The sequence below is a fragment of the Podarcis filfolensis genome, assembly GCF_964270895.1.
Source record: "Podarcis filfolensis genome assembly, chromosome: 15".
NCBI lineage: Eukaryota > Metazoa > Chordata > Lepidosauria > Squamata > Lacertidae > Podarcis > Podarcis filfolensis.
This window is the reverse complement of record NC_139618.1, coordinates 2,510,586-2,537,822: the sequence shown is the minus strand read 5'-3', so window position 1 is coordinate 2,537,822 and position 27,237 is coordinate 2,510,586. Positions and strand designations below refer to the sequence as shown.

The 27,237-nt window shown below is 50.1% G+C and overlaps 1 protein-coding gene across 2 annotated transcripts in view; it reads right to left on the bottom strand.

Moving 5' to 3' along the window:
• ABR (ABR activator of RhoGEF and GTPase) overlaps positions 1-25,179 on the bottom strand; it is a 117,420-nt gene extending 92,241 nt beyond the window's left edge. Inside the window, exon 1 of one of the 2 annotated variants that reach the window (XM_083587544.1) lies at positions 24,410-25,179. In XM_083587544.1, the coding sequence (XP_083443670.1) occupies positions 24,410-24,989 (580 nt within the window). In that variant the 5' untranslated portion in view covers positions 24,990-25,179. Of the gene's footprint in view, positions 1-839; positions 1,254-24,409 lie in introns of those variants that run through there. The other variant, XM_083587545.1, reaches the window with a different exon arrangement.
• Positions 25,180-27,237: the final 2,058 nt, after the last annotated feature.

Here is a 27,237-nt window from a genome sequence, read left to right as displayed (position 1 = left end):
TCTGGGGGGAATAGAGAAAGTTCCAAGGCTGGAACCCCAAAAGCAAGGAGGGAAAGATGGAGGCTAGATGCAGGGAGCCAGGAAGAGAAAGTCAAGCTCAGTTGTGTAAGCAGATCACACCTGCTGTGCTGATCTCGCCTGCTCACCAACACCCCCCCCCCTTTCCAAATTTCTTTACATCACAGTCTGGGGCGGGCAGAGGGGTCCCCAAGGAAGTTGGGGGGAGATTAGGGGAACGAAAAGACCAAGCAGCTGAAACCGGGGTGTCAGGAGTGTGAAGCAAACTCACGAGGGGGATGTTGGTGTAGAATCAAGCTGCATTTTAAGGGGGCATTAATTTCAGAGAGATTCAACTGGAAGGAAAACCCACAGGTTTTTCTCTTTTTTTGGAAGGGGGGATCTCAGTGGATGGTCACCCCACCCCAATTTTGCATCCTCTTTCTCCTTTTCCCTCCCTCCTTTGCCACATCAGGGTATCAACAGCCCTGGCGGGTTTATGTAACCCGCTCCAGACTTCCCAAAGCAGGTATTTTACGAGGCCAGCCACGGCGCATGCAAATCAGAAATGTTGGATAGCAAAATGGGGGGGGTGGGGAGATGAGGGAGAGCAATGGTTTTGCTGGCGTGCACACACTCTCTCCCACCCCCCTTTTAAAAGAGGCAAGGGAGAGCCCAAATGCCAACCAGTCGCCCGCCTGGCGACGACACAGAACACCAATGAAAGCTGGTACCCCTGGGGCAAGCGAGAAGACCCCCGTTTCCTCTCTCTCCACCCCCATACACACACACGCTCCCCAAAAGATTGGGGGGGCGAGGCACGAAGAGCGCAAGGCACGTACTGCTATAGAGGGTGTCGATCCAGGAGAGGCGCGGAGGTCCCCGCTGGCTCAAGGGCTCCATCCTAATTCAGCGATGATGATGATGATGTTGCCGGGAGAACCATCAAATCCTCCGGCAGAAGAGCATCTCTAAACAAAGGGAGAGGGGTTGGGGAGGGGAGTTGGGGAGCCGAAATGTGGAGGCGCACGACGGCGGGAAGAGGGGTGCGATTTGGAAGCTGGGTTCTTTATAAAATAAAAATAAAAATTGGGGGAGATAGGAAACGCACACAGAGATAAACAGAGCAGCTTCGGGGAGAGCACCGAGCGGCGAAAAATAAAGGTGGAAGCGTTCAGAAAGCTGCCAGGGAGGGAGAGGATGAGAGGATGAAAAGGGAGGCAGTCAGGATGGAGCTCACATGCTCGCTGGCAGGGGTGGCGCTGGAAATGTGACAGCCCAGTGTGTGTGTGTGTTGGGAGGTGGAGTAGGGAGGTGCTGTGTTGGGTGGGGGGAATAGAGAGAAGGCAACTTTCTTCCCAGGGTGTGAGGGGGAGGGAGAGCACTGACCACCAATGGCGAGCGCACAAGCGCTCCCCCAATGCTCCCTTACGCAAGGGAGGGAGATGGAGGCACAAGATGGGGAGGGGGAAGAGAGGGAAGGAGGGGGGGGAGCCGCCAGTGCCCTGCGGAGGGTGTCTGGGGAAAAGGGAGACACACACACACACACACACACACAGAGGCAGGCAGGCCGTCTCAGGCTCTCGCCCACTCTGGAGGGAGATGCATCTTCGGGGGTGGGCTGCAGCCGAGTGGTTAGAACATCAGCATTGCGTGCAGAGGGTCCCGGGTTCAGGTCCCAACAGCAGCTCCAGGTAGGGCTAGGGACGTCCCTTCCTAAAACCCTTGGAGAGCTGCTGCCAGCCAGTGCAGGCAGTACAGAGCTACATGGACCAGCGAATTAATGCGGTAGAAAACAGCTTCCTCTGCTTAAAGTGTCTTTTTATTTCAAATCATGAGGACTAGCATCATGATTCCAGGGGAAGAGCTGCTGGGGCAGAACCCTGTCACAGACTCTGGAGAGACACTGCCAGTCAAGGCTGACAATACTGAGCTAGATGGACCACTGCCTCAGTCTACTGAAACCCATCCTTAATTCAGAACTTTGAGGACTAGATATTTATTTTGTTTTTCCGGGGAGTTCAGTGGGAGAGCAACTGCTTTGCATGCAGACGGTTCCGGCTTCAGCTCCCAGTGGGGCTAAGAGACGCCCCCCCTAACCCCAGGGAGCCGCTGCCAGCCAGTGTAGACAACCCTGAAATATGACTCAGTAGAAGGCAGCTTCCTATGCTCCTATTTCAACCCTGTATTCAGAATCATGAGGGCTAGAATCTTAACTTGCACTTTGGGGAAGGATCAGACCTGCTTTGCATGCAGAAGGTTCCAGGTTCGATCCCTGAAGGCATCCCGAGGTTGGGCTGAGGAAAACTCCCTGCCTCAGTCAGAAAAGCAACAACCATCCCTTAGAGTTCATCCCCAAACATGTGGAGCTCAGAGGTAGACTGCCTCTATCTCTGGAGGCTCCACCATGGATCGTGAAACCCAGGTGTTCTCCGCCTGAGCTATCCTGATAGGTACCAGGAGTAGCTGTTCTGCGGCCGTCCTGATGCTGCTGAACTACAACTCCCCGCATCCTCTCTGGCTGCCGACCATCCTGGCTCACAGGGCTGATGGGAGCTGGAGTCTATCAAGGCCTCGAAAAATGGCCAGGGTTCCTTATCCCAGGTTTCGATGAGGAATATCCACTTTGCTGAACGAACCCCTTGGCTACAGGGCAGGGAACCCCGTGGGTGCAGATGTGGATGAACTATAACTCCCATCACCCCTGGCCTCTGGCCTTAATGGCTGAGGACAGTCTCAGCACCCTTGAACCACAGTTCCCAGGATTCCTTAGGGTGAGGATGTTGTTGTTGTTTAGTCATTTAGTCATTTCCGCCTCTTCGTGACCCCCTGGACCAGAGCACGCCAGGCCCTCCTGTCTTCCACTGCCTCCTGCAGTTTAGTCAAACTCATGTTCGTAGCTTCAAGAACACACTCCCACCATCTCGTCCCCTGTCGTCTCCTTCTTCTTGTGCCCTCCATCTTTCCCAACATCAGGGTCTTTTCCAGGGAGTCTTCTCTTCTCATGAGGTGGCCAAAGTATTGGAGCCTCAGCTTCAGGATCTGTCCTTCCAGTGAGCACTCAGGGCTGATTTCCTTCAGAATGGAGAGGTTTGATCTTCTTGCAGTCCATGGGACTCTCCAGTCTCCTCCAGCACCAGAATTCAAAAGCATCCATTCTTCGGCGATCAGCCTTCTTTATGGTCCAGATCTCATTTCCATACATCACTGCTGGGAAAACCATAGCTTTAACTATAGGGGCCTTTGTTGGCAAGGTGATGTCTCAGCTTTTTAAGATGCTGTCTAGGTTTGTGCTTTAAATCTATGGTGTCCATACAAACTTAATTGAACCTGGGACCTTCTGCATGCCCAGCAGCTGCCCTGCCCTGGAGCTGTGGCCTGATGCAGCCCAGCAGGGTCTCTACACCAGTGTGGTGTAGAGGTTAGAGCATCAGGCTAGGCCCTGGGAGGCCTGGGTTCGAATTCCCCACCTGGCCATGAAACTATCAGAGGGTGTGTGGCCTTGGGCCCGTCACAGACTCTCAGCCTAACCTACCTTACAAAGAAGACCACATACAGTGGTACCTCAGGTTAAGAACTTAATTCGTTCCGGAGGTCCGTTCTTAACCTGAAACTGTTCTTAACCTGAAGCACCACTTTAGCTAATGGGGCCTCCTGCTGCTGCCGTGCCGCCGGAACACAATTTCTGTTCTCATCCTGAAGCAAAGTTCTTAACCTGGAGCACTATTTCTGGGTTAGCGGAGTCTGTAACCTGAAGCATATGTAACCTGAAGCGTATGTAACCTGAGGTACCACTGTACCACCCTGAAATCCTTGGGGTACAAATGCAATAAATTAAAATGAATTTTTAAAACGCCAGAATACCAAACCGCATTTTTGCCTTTTCCAACCCGTCCATGTTTTCTCTCCCCTGGGGGGGCAGAGAACAGAATCTGGCAACCAAGGCAGCTGTTTGGCATGCAGAAGGCCCCCAACTTTGATCTCCACCTAGACAAGGGTCTCCAGTAAGGGAGTCTCTGTTTGGGGCCCCAGAGAGCAGCTGCCGGTCAGAGCAGACCGCACTGGCCTTGATGGGACCGACGCAGCGAACCCTGGCGTAAGCAGCTTTTGCCGTTCAACATGGAGAACGCCACACCCACCGTGGCAACAAACCAGGAGCCACGAGGAGGTCGGCTCTGCTCTCTCCCCACCCCCCACCCCCATCTCTACGTTTAGCCCAAGGAAACGCAAGCGCCAGGGAGCCATCAACCCCAATATGTCACAGTGTCGGCCAAGCGTTGCGGCGCGGAGGCTGCCCTTGACGAGAGCGCTGTCAGCCGGTCTGCGCTGGAGGCAAAGTGCTGGCATGGGGCTGCTCCCCCCCCCACCTTAGCTTCTCCCCATCTCCCACCCAGGCAGACGTCTCGGGGAATACCAGCAGGATATTTGCAGCAAGGATAGAATCGCAGAATTACGGTAGATTGGAAAGGGACCCGTGGTGGTCATCCATTCCAACCCTCTGCAATGCAGGAATCTCAACCCAAGCATCCCCGACAGAGGGCCACACCAACCTCAGATTAAAAACCTCCAAGGAAGGAAAAGCGTTCTCTGTACAGAGTTCTGGGGTCCTTTCACTAGGACTAGCGACTTTCCCCTCCTTTTCATACGAAAGCTCAAGAGTTGGAACACCTGCCCAGGAGCACCCAGGGAAGCCCTCGTGGGCGCCACAGCGCCCGTGGGCACCTGGTTGGCGACCCCTGTTCCTGGGGATTTCAACCATCAGTATCATGGGCTGCCCACTGGCCAAGGAGCTTTTCCTACAAGCCCACACAAATGCTTATCCGAAGATAAAAAGGAGGCAGGCAGGCAAGCAGGAACCCCAACAGTCCTGGAACACTGACTCCCTTTTCATAATAATAATAATAATAATAATAATAATAATAATAATAATAATAATAAATTTGTACCCCGCCCATCTGGCTGGGTTTCCCCAGCCACTCTGGGCGGCTTCCAACAAAGATTAAAAATACATTAAAACAAAGATTAAAAATAACACCCACACCCACACCGGTGATATCCCCTTGAAATGGCAAAGTCAGATTTAGAGGATATTATTATACCAGAGCAAGTGATCAAACCAGCACACCTCGACAGGGCAGTTTTGGGTTGCAAGGCTTGGGGAGAGAACCGGAGTCAGTGTGGTGTAGTGGTTAGAGTCCTGGACCAGGACCCAGGAAACCAAGGTTCAAATCCCTGCTTAGCCATGGAGCTCACTGGATGCGGCCTCAGGTCAGTCCCTATCCTTCGCAGCCTAACTGACCTCACAGGGTTGTTGAGAGGACCAAATGGAGAGGAGGGAGACTGAACGCCACCTTCGAGGAAAACAGGGATGTAATTGCAATATATAAGTAATAATAAAAACATAGAACTACAAATTATTAGTAGTGGTACTTATTCAATTTACCACCCTTTACTCAAAAGATTTCATGCCAAACAACGTTTGAGAATGGCAAAATATTAGGATTTTAGAATATTAGAAAACTAATATCATTAAAAAGGGATTATTATTGGAATAGATCTAGTCAACGGCACCCTGATCCTTGGGGAGGGAGGTGGCATCCAAAAATGCAGATCCAAAACCAGGCAATAAGGGAGAACGGCAAAAGATCTGGATCCACCAAGTTTGTTTTCTCCTGGAGGGCGGGACTCGAACCCATGGCTTCAAGTGACAAGAAAGGAGATTCCGACTGAACTTTCTGAAAGTGAGAGCAGTTTGACAGCGGAATGGACTCGCTCGGGAGGTTCTGGACTCCCTCTCCTTGGAGGTTTTTAAGCAGAGGTTGGACTGCCCTGGATGCTTGAGTTGAGATTCCTGCATTGTGGGGGGTTGGACTAGATGACCATGGGGGATCCCTTCCGACTCTACAATTCTATGAAAACTGCCGGCTGCCTGACTCTACGTCTCCCAAGGGTGATCTCTCTTCCCCCCCCCCCTTCTCCTCTGCCACCTCACTCCCTGACTGGCAGTGCCTCTTGACACCCTCCAAGTGAGTCACGAGGGAGGGGTGGGAATGAATCACCAGCAGAAGGTGGGAAAAGGCGGGGGGGGGAGAACGTGCCATAATTAGCACCCAAAGATGCCTGCACAAAGGAGACGGATCAGGACAGTGTCTTTACTCTCTCTTCTTCCACCTGCCTTGCCCCACCCTCCAGTCTCTGTTTCTCAATTTGTATTGTATTATTTTATGCGCCGTGACTTGCTGCTGTTTTATTGATTGCAGTTTCGAAATTATTTATTGTAATTGTTAAGAGTGGGTTTCTGTTTAATTTTTATATGCTGATATTATTATTCTATACTATTCTAATGATAGTTGAATGTAGATGGTTTATTTTAAAGCTGTTTTACTATCACAATTTTGTATTGCATTACAGTGGTACCTCAGGTTACATACGCTTCAGGTTGCATACGCTTCAGGTTACAGACTCCGCTAACCCAGAAATAGTGCTTCAGGTTAAGAACTTTGCTTCAGGATGAGAACAGAAATTGTGCTCCGGCAGTGCGGCGGCAGCAGGAGGCCCCATTAGCTAAAGTGGTGCTTCAGGTTAAGAACAGTTCCAAGTTAAGGACGGACCTCCGGAACGAATTAAGTACTTAACCCGAGGTACCACTGTAGATTGTTATCAGCTGTACATTCTTTGTTTCTTCAGCTTGAGTATTGTAAGATAGAAAGGCGGTACAGTATACAAATTAAAAGTGGCGATGATGATGGTGGTGGCTGCCTGTATACAAACACAAACAAATGCCACCCTCACCCTCAAGAGACGACAGAAATAAAGGCAGATTCACACATTCATCCACATTCGTTTCTTTTCGGGGGTTAATTCTGACATGCCCATCCGTTGACTGCAAGGCACTCAAGGTGGCAGGCGGGGGGGGGTGTCTCCCCCCAAAAAACCCCCCGTTATCCTCACAGCAACCCTCCGAGGAAGGTTAAGTTGAGAGGGAGGAAACAGCACGCAACTGGCCCAATATAATCCAGGAAGCTCAAGGTAGAATCACAGAGAGCTGGAAGGGACCTCGAGGGTCATCCAGTCCAACCCCCTGAAATGCAGGAAACTTTTGCCCAAGATGAAGAGTCTGAGGCTCTACCGACTGATATGGGGTACATAAGTTTATTTCCCCAATTTCCGCATTTTTGGAAGATGCTTGGAGGCTTCTCAGGGGTCAAGAGACTAATGAATTGAAGAAATTAGTAAATAATAAAATAATAATAAATAACAATAGAGTGAGACCTGTCAGCATATCACAGCTCTGCTCAGAGACCTGGACTAGCCCAAGTTCAAAGTGTTCCCATTGGGATATAAGGCTCTTAACAGCCTAGGACCAGTCTACCTGCAAGATCACCTTGAAACGTTAAAAAGAGGAATAAACCAAAAACAGATTAAAAAGCACATCAACGTTCTACAAGTCTCCATAGGCTTGAATAGTTGCTTTTAACTGCTTTTCTAAACTGATAATTTCATTGTTTTATTCTTTCCACAAACTGCTTTGAGGTTGCTGGGTTTGGGGTTTTTCTTTATTTACAATTAAGCGGTATATATGTTTGATAAAAGAAAAGAAATAAAATTCATCCACACTTTAAGGAGAGCAGCCGGGGGCATCGTGAAGTTAAACGCAAAAATGCCGGCCTGCAATTATGTTCCTGTAGATTCTGCCAAACTGATACCCTCCAGATGCTTTGGGAGTTGTAGTTCAAAACATCTGGGGGGGGCGTCAGCTTGGTGAAGGTTGTTTTGCTGTGTTGCTTCAAATTGCTTTTATGGACTTTTCAGATCTAGTGAGCCAGCCTGGGACCCGGACGGAGGCTCTTCTGCTTGCAAAGGATGTGCTTGACCACCAAGCTACAGCCCCGTCCTACGTCAGCAGCAGGAGCCCAATTTTATCTCTGTGGGGAAAGCAGCATCAGACAAGATGGGCTCTGGCTTGACTCCAGATAGAAGGCGGATTTCTTCCTTTGCCCACTCACGTCAGTGCCAAAGGACGGGAGCGAAAAGCCGTGGCAGTTTTGCATGCCAAGCGGGGCTGGGAAAGGCTCCTCCTGAAACCCTGGAGGGATGCTGCCAGTCAGTGCTGCTAGCACTGAGCCAGAAGGAGCAACGGCATTTCCTGTTCAGCCACTGATTCAGAACCATGAGGACTGGAATCTTGGCTTTACTTTTAAGGGAGGAGCCATAGCTTAGCGGTGCAAACCCTGTTTTGTATGCAGAAGGTCCCAGGTTTCATCCAAGTGACAAGTTGCTTTCCCCATACAGTGGTGCCTTGGTTCTCAAACGCCTTGGTACTCAAACAACTTGGAACCCAAACACTGCAAACCCAGAAGTAATTGTTCTGGTTTGCGAATTTTTTTCAGAAGCCAAACATACTCTGTTTTGAGTTTTACACTACTGATGTGAATGCCACACTTCCATTTTGAGTTTTACGCTGAGGTCTGTCTGTTTTTGTTATTTTTGTTTTGTTTTGTTTTGGCGGCTCTTTTTGTTTCGTTTTGTTTTTGTGACTGTGCGGAGCCCAGCTCAGCCACTGATTGATTGATTGTGTGACTGCAGTACACTGTTTATTGCCTTCATTTTCTGGATCCATGGCCTCGTTAATATAGTAAAATTCACATTAAATTGCTGTTTTAGGGGTTGTTTTTAAAAGTCTGGAACGAATTAATCCATTTTGCATGACTTTCTATGGGAAAATGCGCCTTGGTTTTGGAACGCTTTGGTTTCCTTCTGGAAAGGATTGAGTTTGAGAACCAAGGTACCACTGTATTTATTTACCTACTTAATTTATACAGCTGCCCTATAGGAGAAGTACAACAGGAAGCCAGTGTGGGGTAGTGGTTAGAGTTTCGCACTAGCACCTGGGAGATCAGGGTTCGAATCCCCGTTCAGTCACAAAGCTCACTGGGTGAGCCTGGGGTCAGTCACAGCCTCTTCACCTACCTTGCAGGGTCGTTGTAAAGATTAACTGTGGAAGGGGATGAACCACGTACTCCTGGGGTACAAATGCAAGAATAAGTTCTTCAGTTTACCTGTTTAAGAAGGCTGGAGGGGCCAGCCAGGTGGAGATTTCTAACCCTGGCTCTCTCTGCTAAAACACCCTCTGTGCATGCTCAGGAGGCTTTCCACCTCAGCTGTGCCTTCTGGCTTTCAGAGGTCAGTTCTAGGGCCAACACAAAACTCTTATTGCTGCGGCAAAGGCAGAGGGGGAGAGACAGCTAATCGATGGAAGGCAAAACTCTAATAAAATAAGAACCGAGAAAATGCACACACACACACACACACACACACACACAGTCCATCCTCTCCTTCCCTTCTTTACCACAAGGTCCCCAAAGCCCAGGCAATTACTGGTGGGGGAACGAGAATGCAGAAATGGAAGCCATCAAGGACAGGTCCAGTCCGGTAAAATTATATACTGTTACTTTTGAGAAGCTCTCTGGCCTCTCTGCCCTTAACCAGCTCTAGGCCGCCACCTTGTGGCCCAAAGGGATCCATGCAGTAGTTTTTAGATGGGTCCAGCCCTCTCCAGGGAGAAAAAGGGAGCCCTTCACCAGTTGAATGGCTGCCTGTCACATTGCCACCAAAAGGGAGTCTGTGCTTTCCAAAAAAAGGGGGGGCTAGGTTTCTCTGAAAGTCCAGGCTACGAAGAACCCATCCAAACGTATCCCCACCATGCATTTAAACCCTGCTTTTAAAACTCATTATTTTTTAGGTTGCTGTTCTCTTTTTTCCAGTTTCTACCTTTGGCTCCTAAGCCAAACACACACAAAATGTGTGCCCGGGAACTTTTGCATGCACTAAATAATACTTTTTTAAAAGCCAACAACTTGAAACTTGACGCGAGAGTTTTGCAAGTCTCTGAGCTGCCTTGGGCCCAGGGCCAAGTGCGGCCCTTAAGGCCCCTCTGTCTGGCCCCTGGGACTCCCTCCCTCCCCAGGCCACACCCTTCACTGGCCCTCCTTCGCACCCTCTTGGGAGTTTTTGATGGGCTGGGGCTGTCGGATCTGTTTTTTGATATATGTCTATTTCTTGCTCCCATGGGAGACACTGGTGGAACAAACTTAAATGGGCAACTTCATGGAAAAGAGGGCTATCAAAGGCGACGAGCCGGAGGGGAGAGAGGCTGAAGATCACAGGGTGGTTTGCAAGATAAAAACACAATTATACATAACAGAATGAATCCCAATTCTTGGAAACCTCAGGAGCGGAGAGGGCTGCTTGGATCCTGTTTGTGGGCTTTCCTTTGGTGCCTCTGTGAGAACAGGATGTTGGCCTAGATGGATCACTGGCCTGATCCAGCTGCAGAGCTCCTCTGATGGAACCTCCATGCCCAGAGACAGTCTATCTAGGTTCCTAGGTTCTTAGGGACTGAAGGCAGCCCTGTTCAGGGAAGTTTTTAATGTGTGACATTTTAATGTATTTTTATTCTTTGTTGGAAGCCGCCCAGAGTGGCCAGGGAGACCCAGCCAGATGGGCAGCGTACAAATAAATTATTATTATTATTATTATTATTATTATTATTATTTGGCCACTGTGGAGACAGGTGGCTGGAACAGGTGGGAAACCGGCCTGATCCGGCAGGCGCTTCTTATGTTCTTATGGTGTGTTTTACACTGCTTTTTACACTTGCTTTTAATAGACGTTTCTTGCAAGTTGCTTTCTTTTTTCTTTTTATCTGAAAAAAGCAATAGATAATAATCATCGTTTTGATAAATGAGACAGCATCCTTCCCGGCCCTCCAGGAGCTCGTTTCTGCTTTTACCATCGGCAAAAGGCTTTCGCTTCCTTTTGAGGGGGGCCAGGCAGCAAAACCGCAGGGACGCTGCTCAGAGGCAGGTGCAGAGACCACCGTTTCCTGAGAGAAGCACTGGCAGCTCTGAAAGCGTTGCAAGCTGTCCCCTCGGCCTCAGAGAGGAGATGCTGCATACAGGAGCATCACCAATGAGTCATCCGAAGTTTATAGGCGAGAGTTCCTCAGTAGCATCAGACTTCCCCAGCCAGCTGCCCTCCAGGAGTCCCACGAAATCTTTCTTCTGCCGTCTATGCTCTGGTAACCTCTAGGCTGGGTTACTGCAATGCGTTATACGTAGGGCTGCCTCTGAAGACAGTTCAGAAGCTTCACCAGGACTAGAAGGTTTGAGAATACAATGCCAATCCTAGCCCAATGGCACAGGCTGCCAGTTGGTTTCTGGGCCCATGGACTGCAAGAAGATCAAACCTCTCCATTCTGAAGGAAATCAGCCCTGAGTGCTCACTGGAAGGACAGATCCTGAAGCTGAGGCTCCAAGACTTTGGCCACCTCATGAGAAGAGAAGATTCCCTGGAAAAGACACTGATGTTGGGAAAGATGGAGGGCACAAGGAGAAGGGGACAACGGAGGACGAGATGGTGGGACAGTGTTCTCAAAGCTACCAGCATGAGTCTGACCAAACTGCGGGAGGCGGTGGAAGACAGGAGGGCCTGGCGTGCTCTGGTCCAGGGGGTCACGAAGAGGCGGACACGACTAAACGGCTAAACAACAACAACAAAAGCCCAACGTCACTGACTGCCAATTGGTTTCTGGGCCCAATTCAAAGTGCTGGTTTTGACCTATAAAGCTTTAAATGGCTCAGGACTGCAATCCCTGAAGGACCGCCTCTCTCCTTTTGAACAGCCCCAGACCCTGAGATCATCATCTGGGGTCCTTCTTTGTGCGCCTCCTCCACGAGAGGTCCGAGGGCAGCAACACAAGAACGGGGCCTTTTCTGTGGTGGCTCCCTGCTTGTGGAACACTCTCCTCAGAAAAGCTCCCCATGCACCTTCATATCTTTAGGTGCCAGGCAAAAGCATTCCTCTTCTCCCAGGTCTTTGGCTAATTAAACAATCTGTGGCCTTTTAAATGCGTTTGATGAAAGGGAGTTATTGTTTCATTAAGTGTTTTGAGCTCTCATTTTGTATTCTTACGTTGTGAACTGCGCTGCGATCTTCAGATGAAGGGTGGCAGTAACAATTTAATAAATGGGAATAATTATAATCTGGAGGGCAGCAGGTTAGGGAGTGCTGCTCTGGGGGTGTCCCTTGTGCTCCAAACTGACCCCCGGAAACCCTACAGATCCCGGTCCTTAGAAGCCCCTTGGGGGATGACACACTAAAACAGGGGGGGCACAAATGCACGCGCACACACACACACACACACACACACACACACACACACAAGGAAGTTGCTTTAGCAAGAGGTCAAAGGGAACCAGACCGTTCCTAATCACCTGTAAAGCACCATGTTCAAAATCACGCACCTAAAAAAAAAAGTAACTTAAGGAAGAGCCCCAAATGCTGCACCCAGAGAGGAGCTCACCTGCTGCAACTCTGCAAGAGTGCCTGCTCTGGTCTGCTGCCAATCCATTTCTGCTGGGGGCGGGATAATTTGTCCATTGTCACTCTGACCGTTCCCCATGCTGGGATGAGGACCTCAGAGAAGAGGCAGCCTACCGCAACTCTGCACAAGGAGGCAACCCCCCGGAACAGAACCTCAGAGGGCATCTAGTCCAACCCGCTCTGGAGGTGGAAAATCCACTGCAGCAGCATCCCTGATGGAAATCTTTTATCTGCTATCCTTTGGGGTCAATACAGAAAGCAACTGGCACACAACATAGGAAGTCAGACCACTGGTGCATCTAGTTCAATACTGTCCACACTGACTGGAAGCAGCAGCTTTCCAGGATTTCAGGCAGGGTGTCCTTCCCAGTCGTACCTAGAGATGCTGGAGATTGAACCTAGGTGCTCTAGCACAGAGCCACTGCCCTTCCCCTAAAAACAAACCAAGTTTCCAGTCCTCAAGGTTCTGAATTCGGGGTTGAAATAGCAAGGGTTCATCTAGTTCAGTATCGCTTCCGAGCATGTTTCCGGGCACAATTCAAAGTGTTGGTGCTGACCTTTAAAGCCCTAAACGGCCTCGGTCCAGTATACCTGAAGGAGCGTCTCCACCCCCATCGTTCTGCCCGAATACTGAGGCCCAGCTCTGAGGACCTTTTGGTGGTTCCCTCACTGCGAGAAGCCAAGTTACAGGGAACCAGGCAGAGGGCCTTCTCGGTAGTGGCACCCGCCCTGTGGAACTCCCTCCCACCAGATGTCAAAGAGAAAAACAACTACCAGACTTTTAGAAGGCATCTGAAGGCAACCCTCTTTAGGGAAGCTTTTAATGTTTAATAGTCTACTGTATTTTAATATTCTGTTGGAAGCTGCCCAGAGTGGCTGGGGAAACCCAGCCAGATGGGCGGGGTATAAATAAATAAATAATAATTATTATTATTATTATTATTATTATTATTATTATTATTATTATTATTATTATTTTGCCTACACTGACTGGCAGCAGCTCTCCAGGACCTGGAGATGCTGCCGGGTCCTTCTGCATGAAAAGCGAGGGCTGTACCGCTACGCTACAGCCCTTCCCCAAGGGCTCTGTCTCTCTGCCACTCCTGGCTCAAGCTTGAGAAAAACACACACACAGGTAGGCATGTCACTCCCGCAGGGCGTAGCAGTTGCCGTGTTGCCCTAGAGGCAAGCAGCCCAGCTTGGCTTCCCTGCCAGAGGACATCCTTCTCCTTGCCTGAGTCAACAGCCCAAGCGCACCCAATAAACAAGAGCTGTTTGCTTTGGCAGGAGAGGCGTGGCCAGCCTCTCCCCAGGGCAGCACTGGCACAGCTCCACCAAGGAGGGGTGGAGAGCAAGCGGGAGGCCTTCAAGGAGGCATTCCTGGGCAGGCAAGCGCCATCCCGCACTGCAAGAACTGCGTAGCCTTTGAATCAGGTCAGGGGAGAAGCTTAGGACCAGGGGCTGAATGCGGATCCTGCTCTCTTGAGCTGGTCCCTGGACACACCCCTCACCAGCCCTGATTCAGTAACAATAAACACAGCGGTACCTTGGTTTTCAAACAGCTTAATTCTCGTACGTTTTGGCTCCCAAACGCCACAAGCCTGGAAGTGACTGTTCCGGTTTGCAAACTATTTTTGGAACCCGAACGTCCGATGGGGCTAATAATAATAATAATAATAATTTATTTATACCCCGCTCATCTGGCTGTGTTTCCAACCGAGTATTAAAATACAATAACCTATTAAACATTAAAAGCTTCCCTAAACAGCGCTGCCTTCAGATGTCTTCTAAATGTCAGATAGTTGCTTATTTCCTTGACATCTGATGGGAGCGTGTTCCACAGGGTGGGTGCCACTACCAAGAAGGCCCTCTGCCTGGTTCCCTGTAACCTCAACATCTTGCAGTGAGGGAACCGCCAGAAGGCCCTTGGCGCTGGATCTCAGTGTCTGGGTAGAATGATGGGGGTGGAGATGCTCCTTCAGGTATACAGGACTGAGGCCGTTTAGGGCTTTCAAGATCAGCACCAACACTTTGAATTGTGCTCGGAAACATACTGGGAGCCAGTGGAGGTCTTTCAAGACCGGTGTTATATGGTCTCGGTGGCCGCTCCCAATCACCAGTCTAACTGCTGCATTCTGGATTACCGGTAGTTGTAGTTTCTAGGTCACCTTCAAAGGTAGCCCCATGTAGAGTGCATTGCAGTAGTCCAAGCAAGAGATAACTAGAGCATGCACCACTCTGGCGAGACAGTCCGCGGGCAGGTAGGGTCTCAGCCTGAGTACTAGATGGAGCTGGTAGACAGCTGCCCTGGACACAGAATTAACCTGCACCTCCATGGACAGCTGTGAGTCCAGAATGACTCCCAGGCTGCGCACCTGGTCCTTCAGGGGCACAGTTGCCCCATTCAGGACCAGGGAATCCTCCACACCTGCCCGTCTCCTGCCCCCCCAAGAACAGTACTTCTGTCTTGTCAGGATTCAACCTCAATCTGTTAGCCGCCATCCATCCTCCATCCGCCTCCAGACACAATTGGCTGCAGGACCTTCCTGCAGCCAATCAGAAGCCGCACTTTGGTTTCCAAACATTTTAGAAGTCGAACGGACTTCCGGAACGGATTCCATTCGACTTCCAAGGTACGACTGTAACAGCCGGGGGGGGGGGACTGCACCCTCCTGGAGTGTTTTTGCATGTTCTCAAACTCTGATCCTGCTTCTTCCTCGCTTGGATGTAAGGCAGAGAGAAAGGCGTGAGGGTCTGTGCGCAGAAGCCAAGAAAATATCATTTATTAAATTTGTATACTTTGCCCTTCATCTGTAGATCTCAGGGTGGTATACGAAGTAAAAAGAAAAAAATTAAAAGCACAAAACGCATAATAAAAATAATAAACTAAACAAACCAATAACCCCCCATTTCCAAGACACATCTAAAAGGGTATAGGATGTCAACCAGCCAAAGGCCTGGCAGAAGAGGAACCAGTCGCCTGGCGCCTGAAGGTGTAAAATGAAGGCACCAGGCAAACCTTCCTGGGGAGACGCATTCCACAAACGAGGAGCCACTGCAGAAAAGGCCCCGTTCTCGTGTTGCCGCCCTCCGGACTTCTAGTGGAAGGGGCACACAAAGAAGGGCCTCAGGTGATGATCTCAGGGTCTGGGTAGGTTCATATGGAGAGAGGCGGTCCTTGAGGTACTGTATTTACATGCAATGCCCCACCCACTTTTGCCACTGGCCCCGCCCACTACTGGCACGCCCCACCCCACAAAGCAATGCGACTCTCAAGCTGGAAAGTGTCCCTCTCCCTCGCTCAGAATTCTAGCCCTTATGTCGCTTAATTTTAATGATTTAATTCCAATGGTAGCAAAGTTGCATTTCAAGTCGCTTTGGCCCAGTCTTGAACCCACAACAAAATGGGCTGCTGATGAAACCTGTGCCCCCCCCCAGCTGTTTAGAAGTGCTGCAGGATCAGGCCAATGGCCCATCTAGTCCAGCATCCTCTTCTCATAATGGCCAACCAGATGCCTGTGCGAAACCTGCACGCAGGACTGGACCACAAGAGCCCTTGCCCCCTCCCGAGGTTTCCATCAACTGCTATTCAGAAGCACGGCTGCCCCCAGCCGTGGAGACACAGCAGAGCCATTCCGGCGAGTAGCCATTGATAGCCCTCTCCTCCTCCACGGATTTGTCAAATCCTCTTTTAAAGGCAACCAGGTTGGTGCCCATCGCTGTCTCCTGTGGCAGGGAGTTCCACAGGTCAACTAGGCGCTGCGTGAAAAAAGGACTTTTCTTTAATCCGCCCTGAATCAGCTTGAATGGTTACCCACCAGTTCTAGTGCTCCTGGGTTTGTTGGGCTCCAGTTCCCATCAGCCCCTGCTGGTGTGGCCAGTGCTCAGGGATGATGGGAGCTGTAGTCCAACTGCATCAAAAAGGGGCCGCAGTTTAGCTCGCCTGCATTAAGCTATCAAGGCTTTATGTTGTTGCAGGAATTTATGTATAGGTTGGGGGGGGGGCTTGCCCCTCCAGCAGATATCATGCACATGCAGCCCACTACCAAAATCAGCACAATCACTTTTGTGACTTGTCCCCACAAAACACTTCATCACAGTTTCTTCCTATCTATTCAAAGGGCCTTTGCTGCATGGTACCAAATGTAAGAATTCACTGATAGATGCATCTGTGTACTGACTCACAGGGAAAACTTCAGAAATTCATATAGACATGTGAGCTCAGCTACTCAGCAGCCCCTCTGCCTGAGTGATAATCCCTGGCATCCTGATTCCTGAGTGCCAGACAGGTAGCCATTCCAGAAATAACAAACCCAATGAAGACAAAAGGGTGTGCTTAACTTGGCTGGGAAACAGGGAAATGTAAAGATCTCTTTTGTTCCACTTGATGGGTGTTTGGTGGAGGGCAAGGAGAACCATGGGGCAGGGTCCAGGATGCTCAGATTACTGCCACCAGACCTCCCCTTTCATGATGTAACTGTGATGTATTAGTGATGCCGTTTGGGGGGGTGTAACATGGGGATTAGCAGCTAATAAAAGTTGGGGTTCTCTTTTGTTTGGGGCTTCCATCTTGTTCCACCTTGTGGCAGGTGGGAGTCCTGTCGCGACAGTCTTCAACAAAGACCAAGCCGACTGGCTGCTCTGGTATTCCTGGCTGGTGTCCTTGTTTTTTGTCCAAGGGAGCCCTCAGATTTCTCCGTTAACAATGTCCCTCTGGTTTTGAAGAAAAAGCAACCAGGACACATTCCAAGGATGCTCTTTTCAACTGGGAGAAAGCCGCTGAACACTGCAGGGATAGCCAGCAGGCTGGGTGGTCAAGGGGGCAAGCAGATCTCTGGCAAGGTCAGGATCTTGAGCATCTTTCAGCTGATCTTGCATCCCTTCCAGGTAACAAAGCCTCTCCATGCGCCCCCAAGTGGTGAAACGGAAGTACCAGCACAAAACCTGCCCCTCGCCTTTCCCTGCATGGGGCTAAAAACCCACCCGGCCCAGTATCCTGTTTCCAACAGAGGACAGGCAGATGCCTCTGCAAAGTCTGCAAGCAGAGGACAAAGACATCAGATCTCTGACACTTCCCGCCCCCATCTGTGGTCTAGCAGGCCTCTCCTCAATTTTGGGTTTGCGCACTAAAAATAAAGTAATCACAACCCAATTAAAGAAAACCTTGGGGGGGGGGGATAGAGAGCAGTACCAGCTCAGGAAATTGTCAACTGTGGTTTTACTGGAAAGGCAAAAGATCGCCAGCACGATCAGATCACCCATTTCCTTGCCGACCTTCTGCAGCCGGGGAGATAACAACTTGCCATCTGATCCACCTACAGCCCTCTTTCTCTCTCACGAACGCACAACGTCTGCAGAGCGACTAAAGCCCCAGCTAAAATCCTTGGCCAGCTGAAAGGATGTTTTGCAAATTTCCCCCCAGCCAAGCCAGCACCCTTGACTCTCAGAGCCTTGCAGATTAATCAACTCGAGTGTGTGTTGATTAATCTACTGAACAATCAACTCAAGCGTGTGTTGATCAATCAATTATCTCTCTACATTATATACGTATGGGGTGGGAAAACTGTTTGCAGCCCAGGGGCCACATTCCTCACCTGGGAAACCACCTGAGGGCCGGCCCTCAGTGGTGGGTGGGGCCAGAGGCAAAAGTGATTGGAATAATGCTGGCCCATACCCACAATTCCACCTCCCCCCCCCCGCATCCAGGCAAGCCAAGAGGCATGATCAGAGTTCAAGGACTCATTTCCAGGGCGGCAGAAACACTCAGGGAAGGTGCAAAGTAGGGATGGCAAGGTCTTAAGGGTGTGGCCTAGGGGAAAACGTTGCTCACCCCTGCCATATACATAAATTAATATTATTCTTTATGGTATTGATATTGGCCGCTCAGAAGTAGAGTTCCCTGGTGGATACAGACCTATTCATCAGATGCAGTCCACATAAGCTTATGCCATAATAAGAGGTCAGTCTTTTAAAGGAGCGACACAGCCCTTTCTTGCAAGAGAGCGACGCATCTGCGCTCAGAGGGAAAACGATCATCCACAAGGTTAATAGTGGGTAAATCACAACAGTATTATAAAAACAATTGCAACCTTTTTAAAAAAAAATGTTCACACAATCAGTGGGATTTTTTTAAAAAAAACAACAAAACACCACCAGATTCTCAAGAAACAGAAGGAGCCAAGCAGGTTTCCCTGGGGAGGTTTTCCATTGCCAGAAGAGGCACCACCAACAAGGCCCTGTCTGCAGTAACCCTCTGCTCTACTTCATTCAGCTGGTATACATGGGCCAAGACCTCCTCACTCCATCTTAATGTTTGGGCAGGTAAGCATGGAGACAGAGGCCTTTCAAGTAACCTGGTCTCAAGTGGTTAAGGCCTTTAAATGTTACGCAGCTGCACATGGAGGAGGAATCCCGTTTGATGCAGATCTACACACAGGACTTGGGGGTTCTGACCCAATCAAGCTTCGCTCTCCATTGGACCATTCACTCTCCATTGGCTCTCCTCCTGCATCAAGGACCTGCTGATGTCTGCTTGTGCAATGTCAGTTTTTTCATTTTTTAAAGGAAGCCTGAGTAATTATATGCAAAATTACACACACACACACACAATGAATATTATCTGTATAAAAGAGCCAAACTGGAGACTGTATTATATTTTTGCAGCCTAACTTTATAAATACATTATATCTTCCTATATACATAAAATATAATGCTGTCATCAAGCAGCCACACTGGAAGTGACACATTATATGAAGCACCCAACTGTCAAATTTGTTGAATATTGCTTTTCAAGAGTCCCAGCCTTTTAAGGTTCCACTGGGCATTCCCCAGAACATGCATTCAATTACCTTTCTTCCCCCCCCCCACGCTAGGGACTAGAACCTTGACTTTCTTCCAAAAACAAAATTAAAACCAAGTTTCTCAAAATTAAATCAAGTTTCTTCAAAATTAAAACCAAGCGGAGGCTGCAGTCGTATAGCTGCAGGTGAGTCTCTTAAACTCTTGGAGGCACATGCAAGATTGCACTTTGACTTCTGCACCAAGAAATTGAAAGAGTTTGCCCATTTCTGCTCTGCAATGGCAAAATGCTGAAAGAAACACTCTCTTTGGCTCTCAAAGCTTTACCTAAAGATCAGTACAGCTGTAAAGAACCAGCTGATAAAACTACGAAGTTAAAAATAAAGAAACCTGAAAACAGCTAATGAAGTTTCAGAATTGGTCAGCAAATGCAATCATCTTGATCAGGGCTGGGGGACCCTCCAGGCGTTGCTGTCATATAATATTTTATTTATTGTCTTTATATCCCACCTTTTCCTCCAAAGGAGCTCAAGGTGACGTACGTGCTTTCCCCCCTTCTCTCCCATTAACCCTCACAACCACCCTGCGAGGTAGGTAAGGCTGAGAGAAGCCAGCGACTGGCCCAAGGTCACCCCCAGTCAGCTTCATAGCCAAGAGGGGGAGATTTGAACCCAGGTCTCCCAGGTTCTAGTCCGGCGCTCTAACCACACTGGCTCTCCGTTGGTGCCACTGGTGGGAGCTGTAGCCTAAAGCATCTGGAGGAAGCCAGGTTAGTGACGGCTGGTCTAAAAGGATGCCAAACACAGTGGAAACCTAAGCAGAGCTTGGCTCTAAAGTGCCGCAGGACGCAAACCTGCCAAGAGGGCTTTTAGCTAATTAAAGAAAGGAAGAAAAAAGAGGGTGTCACGTGGCAGCATCACTATATAGGACACAGGTCAACAGCCTTGGAGGAAAACCTCCCTCGCAAAAGACACAGATGTACCACCATCAATTTGGCAACGCGGACCGTGACCTTTGGACAAGCATCTTGTCTCAGAAAGAGCTGTCGCAGGCAGTTCTCCCCACGAAGGCCAGATTCAGCTCAAATGCACCCAAGTTCCTCCAGGATAATACAAAATATAAAAGCTGCAACTTCCTGGTTAGGAAAGGAACTAGGTGGGTTGGGCAACACGCTCCCCTCTCTCTCTCACACACACACACAAAAACAAGTGGGGAGGGAATTGGCCCAGCTGCACAAGAGAATCTCAGCTTTCCTTAAAAAAAGCTGAGCTACATTTATGTATCCGACAACAGCCACACAGATGCTACTAGCCCAGAGATGGAAAGAATAGAGTCCCTAACCTAGACAGCATCTTAAAAAGCAGAGACATCACAAAGGTCCGTATAGTTAAAGCCATGGTTTTCCCAGTAGTGATGTATGGAAGTGAGAGCTGGACCATGAAGAAGGCTGATTGCCGAAGAATTGATGCTTTTGAATTATGGTGCTGGAGGAGACTCTGGAGAGTCCCATGGACTGCAAGAAGATCAAACCTCTCCATTCTGAAGGAAATCAGCCATGAGTGCTCACTGGAAGGACAGATCCTGAAGCTGAGGATCCAAGACTTTGGCCACCTCATGAGAAGAGAAGACTCCCTGGAAAAGACCCTGATGTTGGGAAAGATGGAGGGCACAAGGAGGAGACGACAGAGGACGAGATGGTGGGACAGTGTTCTCGAAGCTACCAGCATGAGTTTGACCAAACTGCGGGAGGCAGTGGAAGACAGGAGTGCCTGGCGTGCTCTGGTCCAGGGGGTCACGAAGTGTCGGACACAACTAAACGACGACAACAACCAGAGAGAAATGGCAAACTAAGCTGATGGACTATGCCAAAAATGGCAAAGCTGACTGGAAAACTCAGAAAACAAGAGGAGAAAAACTTTTTGAAAGAATGGGGGAAATTTTATAATCTATTTAGCAGACCGCTGTAAGCAGATGGAAACATTAGCAGGATTCTAATTTTACTTGTAACGTAACAAATGCTATGGATAATATGGATGGATACAAAATATAGATTATATGCAGTTTTAAATGTTGATCATAGGACCCATGGAGCAGATGTCTGGCAATTCAGAGAAATCTCTGTATACGGATATGTATTTGGTATTGTTATAAATTTATATTTGTAAGATCAAATAAAAACGATTTCAAAAAAAAAATTGAGCTAAGCTGCTAGTCCCTGTGGTTTCAAAGTTGAAGCTGAAACTAGTGAAGCCCCAAGGAAAAACGCTTCTGACAGTGGGATGGACTGCCTTGGAAAGTGGGGGCCAAACTTGATGATCCTACGATTCTATGATCCGGCTGCTCTAGACAGTCCCAGGTGTGCACAGGTGTGCACACACACACACACACACAAACAAACAAGCAACAACCGCACGGGAGGAACCCAGCTGAAAATGCATTCCTGACCCATTTGGTTCAAGACTGCCTACTCTGTCCGGCAGCGACTAACCACCCATCCAAAGTGGCCCACGCAGGTGGGCGAAATAAGGATTCGGCCCGGTGCAATTCCACCTCCCTGCCACTGCCAACCTTCAAAATGAACCAGGCGTATTTTGCACCTGGCAATCGGCCGCTGGCAACCGAGTGAAGACGCCTGGGTGCCAGAATGGCGCCTGGCAGCTCTACCATCTGGGGATCTTGGTGCCTAGCTTATACACCTGAATTTCTAACAGTGGGCCCCCAATGAGAATCCCACAAGCAGAACGTGAAGGCAGCAGGAACTCTCACTTGCAGTTTCCAAGAACTGGCATTCAGAGGCATTGACTGCCTCCAGCAGAGGATGGAGAACAGAGCCATTGGGCCTTGTGGCCAGCAACAGCCTTAACCTCCATGACTTTCCTTAACCCGCTTTCAAAGCTGCTGATTTGGGCAATCTGTCGCTCTCTCTGGTGGGAGCCAACAGCGTAGCTGTGCTGTGTGACAAAGTCCTTCCTCTTGACTTTGCAGAATCTCTGACCTCTCAGCTTCATCAGATGACTCCCAAGTTGCATAAAAATTGAATCGCCTCCCACCTGGTCCTTGTTAATGGGACCTTCTTCTTCCAAAGGTCTTCTGCTGAGCTGCAGTTCTTCCCCTCTCCCCTTACTATCAGGTCAGATTCTCTGCCCACCCAGGCCAGTGTTGCCTGCTCTGAACGGCAGCGAGTCTTCAAGATCCCCTGCCGAGGCCCTTCCCACCTCTTGCCATCTGAGCTGCTTACATTTCAAGCACACATTCCCCCCCACAAAGAATTCCGGGAACTGTAGTTCACCCCTACAGAGAACTACAGTTCCTGTCACCTTTAAACTGCAGTTCCCAAGATTCTTCAGAGGAGGAGGAAAATATGCTTTAAATGTATGGTGTGTAGGCAGCCTTGGGGTTTGGGGGGTTGCACCTGGGACCTTCTGCATGCCAAGCAGCTGTCCTGCCACTGAGCTGTGGCCTGATGGGATTTGGAGTCCGGCACCCCTTGCCTTGGGCCATGACATTCATTACTTCTGCACCAAGAGACTGTTTAATTTCCCTCTAATCCCAACCCTCCCTGTAACCGCAGATGTTTTGGGGAAGGTGTGGCCACTCAGACATTAGTACAGGGCCCTCTGTACATGCTCAGGGGCACCTTGGGTTCCCATTACTGTCAAGACAACTCTACATTGAGTGTTAGCGCTGAAAACTGGCTTGGACACCCCAGGACGTTTCCAGCAGGGATGAATCCCGTAACCCCCTCAAAGCGATGTGTGCGTAGCTGAGAGAGGATTTGCCTCCAGGGGCCAAATTAAAACCCGGCAATAACATGCTCTTCCTGAAAGTCCTGGACCTATTAAGCTCTTTTGACAGCGGCATCAATCCTGCTCTCTCTGAGGTGCTGCCTCGGTCTTCCCTGGAGAGGCTTTGCGGCTGGCAGAACGAAAACAAACCCAAGTCTTGCTTTAAGCAATGGGCTCGGTTCCAGGTCTGATTATTGAGGCTGAGCCGGGGATCTGCAATGCTGGGCTGTGGGGAGGTTTGCGCCCAAAAAACTGTTGTTGTTGATGATGATGATAATAATAATAATAATAATTTATTTATAAAAACTGTTTGCCTATTGCTTTGTCATAAAAGAATATACATCAAAGCGGTTTGCAACTATAAAGTCATAAAACCATACAATGTAACCATAAAGAAGTTTAAAGAGGGCATCCATTAGCCTTTGTCGAAGGATGTATTATTAATTTCCTGCAGAGGCACTTAATTTGTTGTTGTTATTTATTTATCAAGGGATGTTGATTCTCCAGCAAGTTAAGGTAGCAGTGTTAGAAACTCAGATATATAAGCTAGGGGCAAATGGCTCCTTAAACCAAAGTTACAGTCGCCAAAATGGAATATCAGATGACGGACTGACGGTGATTGATACTCGGTTAAACATCTGGTTACCTAGTTTATATGGCAACCTTGAGTTAGATTAAGAACTTAGAGAACTTAAAGAAGAAAAATCACTAAATCCAGGGACAGTCCACATATATATTGGCTCATTCCTAGCTCTTTTTCTTAATGGTGACCATTCATAACGTAGGAATATTCTTCACAGCTGTGAGCAGGGCAGTGAGGGTGGGGTCAGTGAAGACAAACTACAACAATTAACTATAATGTTTTCACTACTCCTGCTCAGGCTGCACAGAAAAAGCACTTTGGTTCCTGAAATTCATTCAGATAGAATGTAAGCGTGAGAATTCTACAGGATGTGGTCTTAGTGTGTGAAAACAGCCCAGATCCAATGGTAGGAACTTCCAGATGGAGAGTGCTAGACACCATCCCACCACCTGGGCATCCTCACTTTGATAGCCTGGTACAAAATGCGCCTGGCGCCAGACGCCCCCAATGGGCAAGCAGGACCTGAGCACAAGAGCAACACTCTCCCCTCTTGCGGTTTCCAGCTACTGGCATTCAGAAGCATGGCTGCCTCCAGCAGAGCCATCCTGGCCAGAAGCCAGAGACAGCCTTTTCCTCCATAAGTGCCAGATAGCCCAAAGATGTAGCTCAGCACAAGGCAGTTAAGTCCCAAAGCTGCGGTCATATCCCTGGAATGACGTTGTTATAATAAAACGGGACAAAGCCAAGTCCCTTCAATGGAGCCTCCCTGGGCAGACGCAGTCTACCACAGTCTTTCTGGAAAATGGGAGAGAGACTGAGGGTGGGGCGTGCCAGGACCCCTTCTCCTCGCCCGGAGACCTACCTACGGACGAAGCATCCTCGTGGTCGGAGCTGGTGCAGCTCCAGTCGCTGTTTCCTCCTCCTCCTCCTCCCGCTCTTTCGGGGTCGCAGCTGCAGCCGGGAGACTCGCTTTCCTGGACCAGGCGCAGGTGGCGCTCGGGGGAGCCGCAGCCGTCGGGGAGCTCCCGAATTGGGGGGCGTTTCCAGAGGCGAGGGGGCGGCGGCGGAGGCAAGCGGCGGGCCAACGGGGGCTCCCCCGGCGCCGAGTCGTGCGCCCTAGGCGCGCCGGGGCTGGAAAGACCCTTCGGCGTCTCCTTGTGCGCCCCGGGCGCGCAGGGGCTGGCCGGGGCGGGCGGCTCTCCTCCGCCTCCTTCTCCTCCCCGCCGTTGCAGCGCCGCCTCCAAGTAGACCACTTTGAACTTCTCCTCCTCCAGGGCCCGCTGGAGCCGCTGCAGCGTCCGCCGGCACCGACCCAGCTCCTCCTCCATGGAAGGCACCGAGTGCAGGCGCAGCGCCGGCGCCGCCTCGCCGGGGAACTCGAGGCGCCAGTGGCGCTCGAACTCCGCCGCCGCTTCTTCCCCTTCTCCCTCCGGGTCCCCCATGGCTGGGCGCCGGGGCCGGATCGGGGCCTCCCGGGGCGGAGGGCCTCCCCTTGGCGAGGATGGAGAGCCCCGTCCCCCGCTCCTTTGCGCGGAAGGTGTTCGCCCGTCCGCCTCCCCCGGAGCACAAATAAATTCAAACTTCCCCAAAGTTTCCTCCTCCTCCACCTCCTCTCGCTTCGGGAGCTTCTTCCGCTCTCGGCGCCCTGGGCCAGCCCCAATCTCCGCCCGGAGGGATCCGCCCAGCAGGCGGGGCTGCAAAGGCCGTCCCAGGCTGCTGTCCCAGGCCCTGGTGCGCGCGCTCCTTCTGCGTGCAAGAAGACTCGCAGGACCCCTAATGCGCGGTGCACGCGCTTGCTGGAGAGCAAGAGTGGCTGGGACCCCACCCCCCAAAAAACACCAAAAATCCAAACATGAAAAAGGGGTCTGAATCGTTTCCTCATATTCCTAGAGAAATGTGTGTCTGGTTGCCTTACACAGTGGTGGTCAAACTTGGCCCTCCAGCTGTTTCGGGACTACAACTCCCATCATCCCTGACCACTGGTCCTGTTAGCTAGGGACGATGGGAGTTGTAGTCCCAAAAAAGAGCTGGAGGGTCAAGTTTGGCCACCACTGGGTTTGGCCACCAACAGGGTTTCCAAAACTCGGGTCTCCAGCTGTTGTTGGACCACAACTCCCATCATCCCTAGCTAACAGGACCAGTGGTCAGGGATGATGGGAACTGTAGTCCGAAAACTGCTGGAGACCCAAGTTTGAGAAACCCTGCTTTTCGAACAGAGCTTGGTGGCTGCTCTATCAGGCCCAAGGGGGCCCATCTCGTCCAGCTTCCGGCTTTCACGGCGGCCGATCAGGTGCCACCTTTGGCTACCTGCTTCCACCGCCTCTGATTGCCACTGCAGTCAAGTGGAGCGTGAGGCAGTGAGATACACACGGATGCAAGAAGAACCTGGCTGCCAGATCAGACCCAAGTGCCAGCATCCTTCTCTCTGTAGCCAAATGCTCCGAAGAACCTGGGAACCTAGACAGACTGCCTCTGGGTCTGGAGGTTCCATAAGAAGAGCATTGCAGCTAAAGGTAAAGGGACCCCTGACCATTAGGTCCAGTCGTGGCCGATTCTGGGGTTGCGGTGCTCATCTCACTTTATTGGCCGGGGGAGCCGGAGTACAGCTCCCTGGTCACGTGGCCAGCATGACTAAGCCGCTTCGGGCAAACCAGAGCAGCACACAGAAACGCTGTTTACCTTCCCGCCAGAGTGGTACCTATTTATCTACTTGCACTTTGACGTGCTTTCGAACTGCTAGGTTGGCAGGAGCAGGGACTGAACAACGGGAGCTCACCCCGTCGTGGGGATACGAACCACTGACCTTCTGATCGGCAAGTCCTAGGCTCTGTGGTTTAACCCACAGCGCCACCCGCAGATGTGCACGGGTCTGGAGGTTCCATAAGAAGAGCATTGCAGCTAGATCAGGGCAAAAAAGCCCACCTGGCCCCCCAGCACCCTGTTCACACATGGGCCAAACAGATGCCACAGTGGAAAGCCCACAAGCAGGACTTTACTGCAACAGCTACTGATAGCCACTCACTTGAATGTCTTTAAAAGATTAGACTAATTCACGGGGGATAATAAGGCTATCATTACCTCATGTGGCCATGAGTTCCGCAGTTTAACTCTGCGCCTTGCAAAGGACTTTCTTTTGCCTGTCCTGACTCTTCCAACATTCAGTGTCATCTGCTTTGATTTTAAACCTCTCTAAAGATCTCCATTTCTTTGCTCCAAATAGTAGCTGAAGGGTAGTTTCAAAAGGGTGCTCTTTGGTGGGATGGGAGCATCTCAAGCAGGCACATTTTTGGGCGACATCGTTGTTGCAAAAAAACATGTAATCAGAAAGCTCTGAATAGACAAACAAAAACTGCTGTCAATGTCCCATTTGCAAAATCTGAACAATTGTTTACAACCTTAACACACACACACACACACACACACACACACAAACACAGTTTGGAAGCACTCTGATTGGAACCCAGATCCTACTATTCATTCCGAATGTCACATAAAATACACAAACTCAAGAGATATAAACTGGGAGGCAGTGTGGAGTAGTGGTTAGAGTGTCAGACTAGGACCCGAGAGAGGTCAGGGTTCGAATTCCCGCTTGGCTAGGAAGCTCACGGGGTGACCTAGAAGGCCAGACACTGACCTAACCTACCTCACAGGGTTGCTGTGGGGATTAAATGAGGAGGGGGAGGAGAA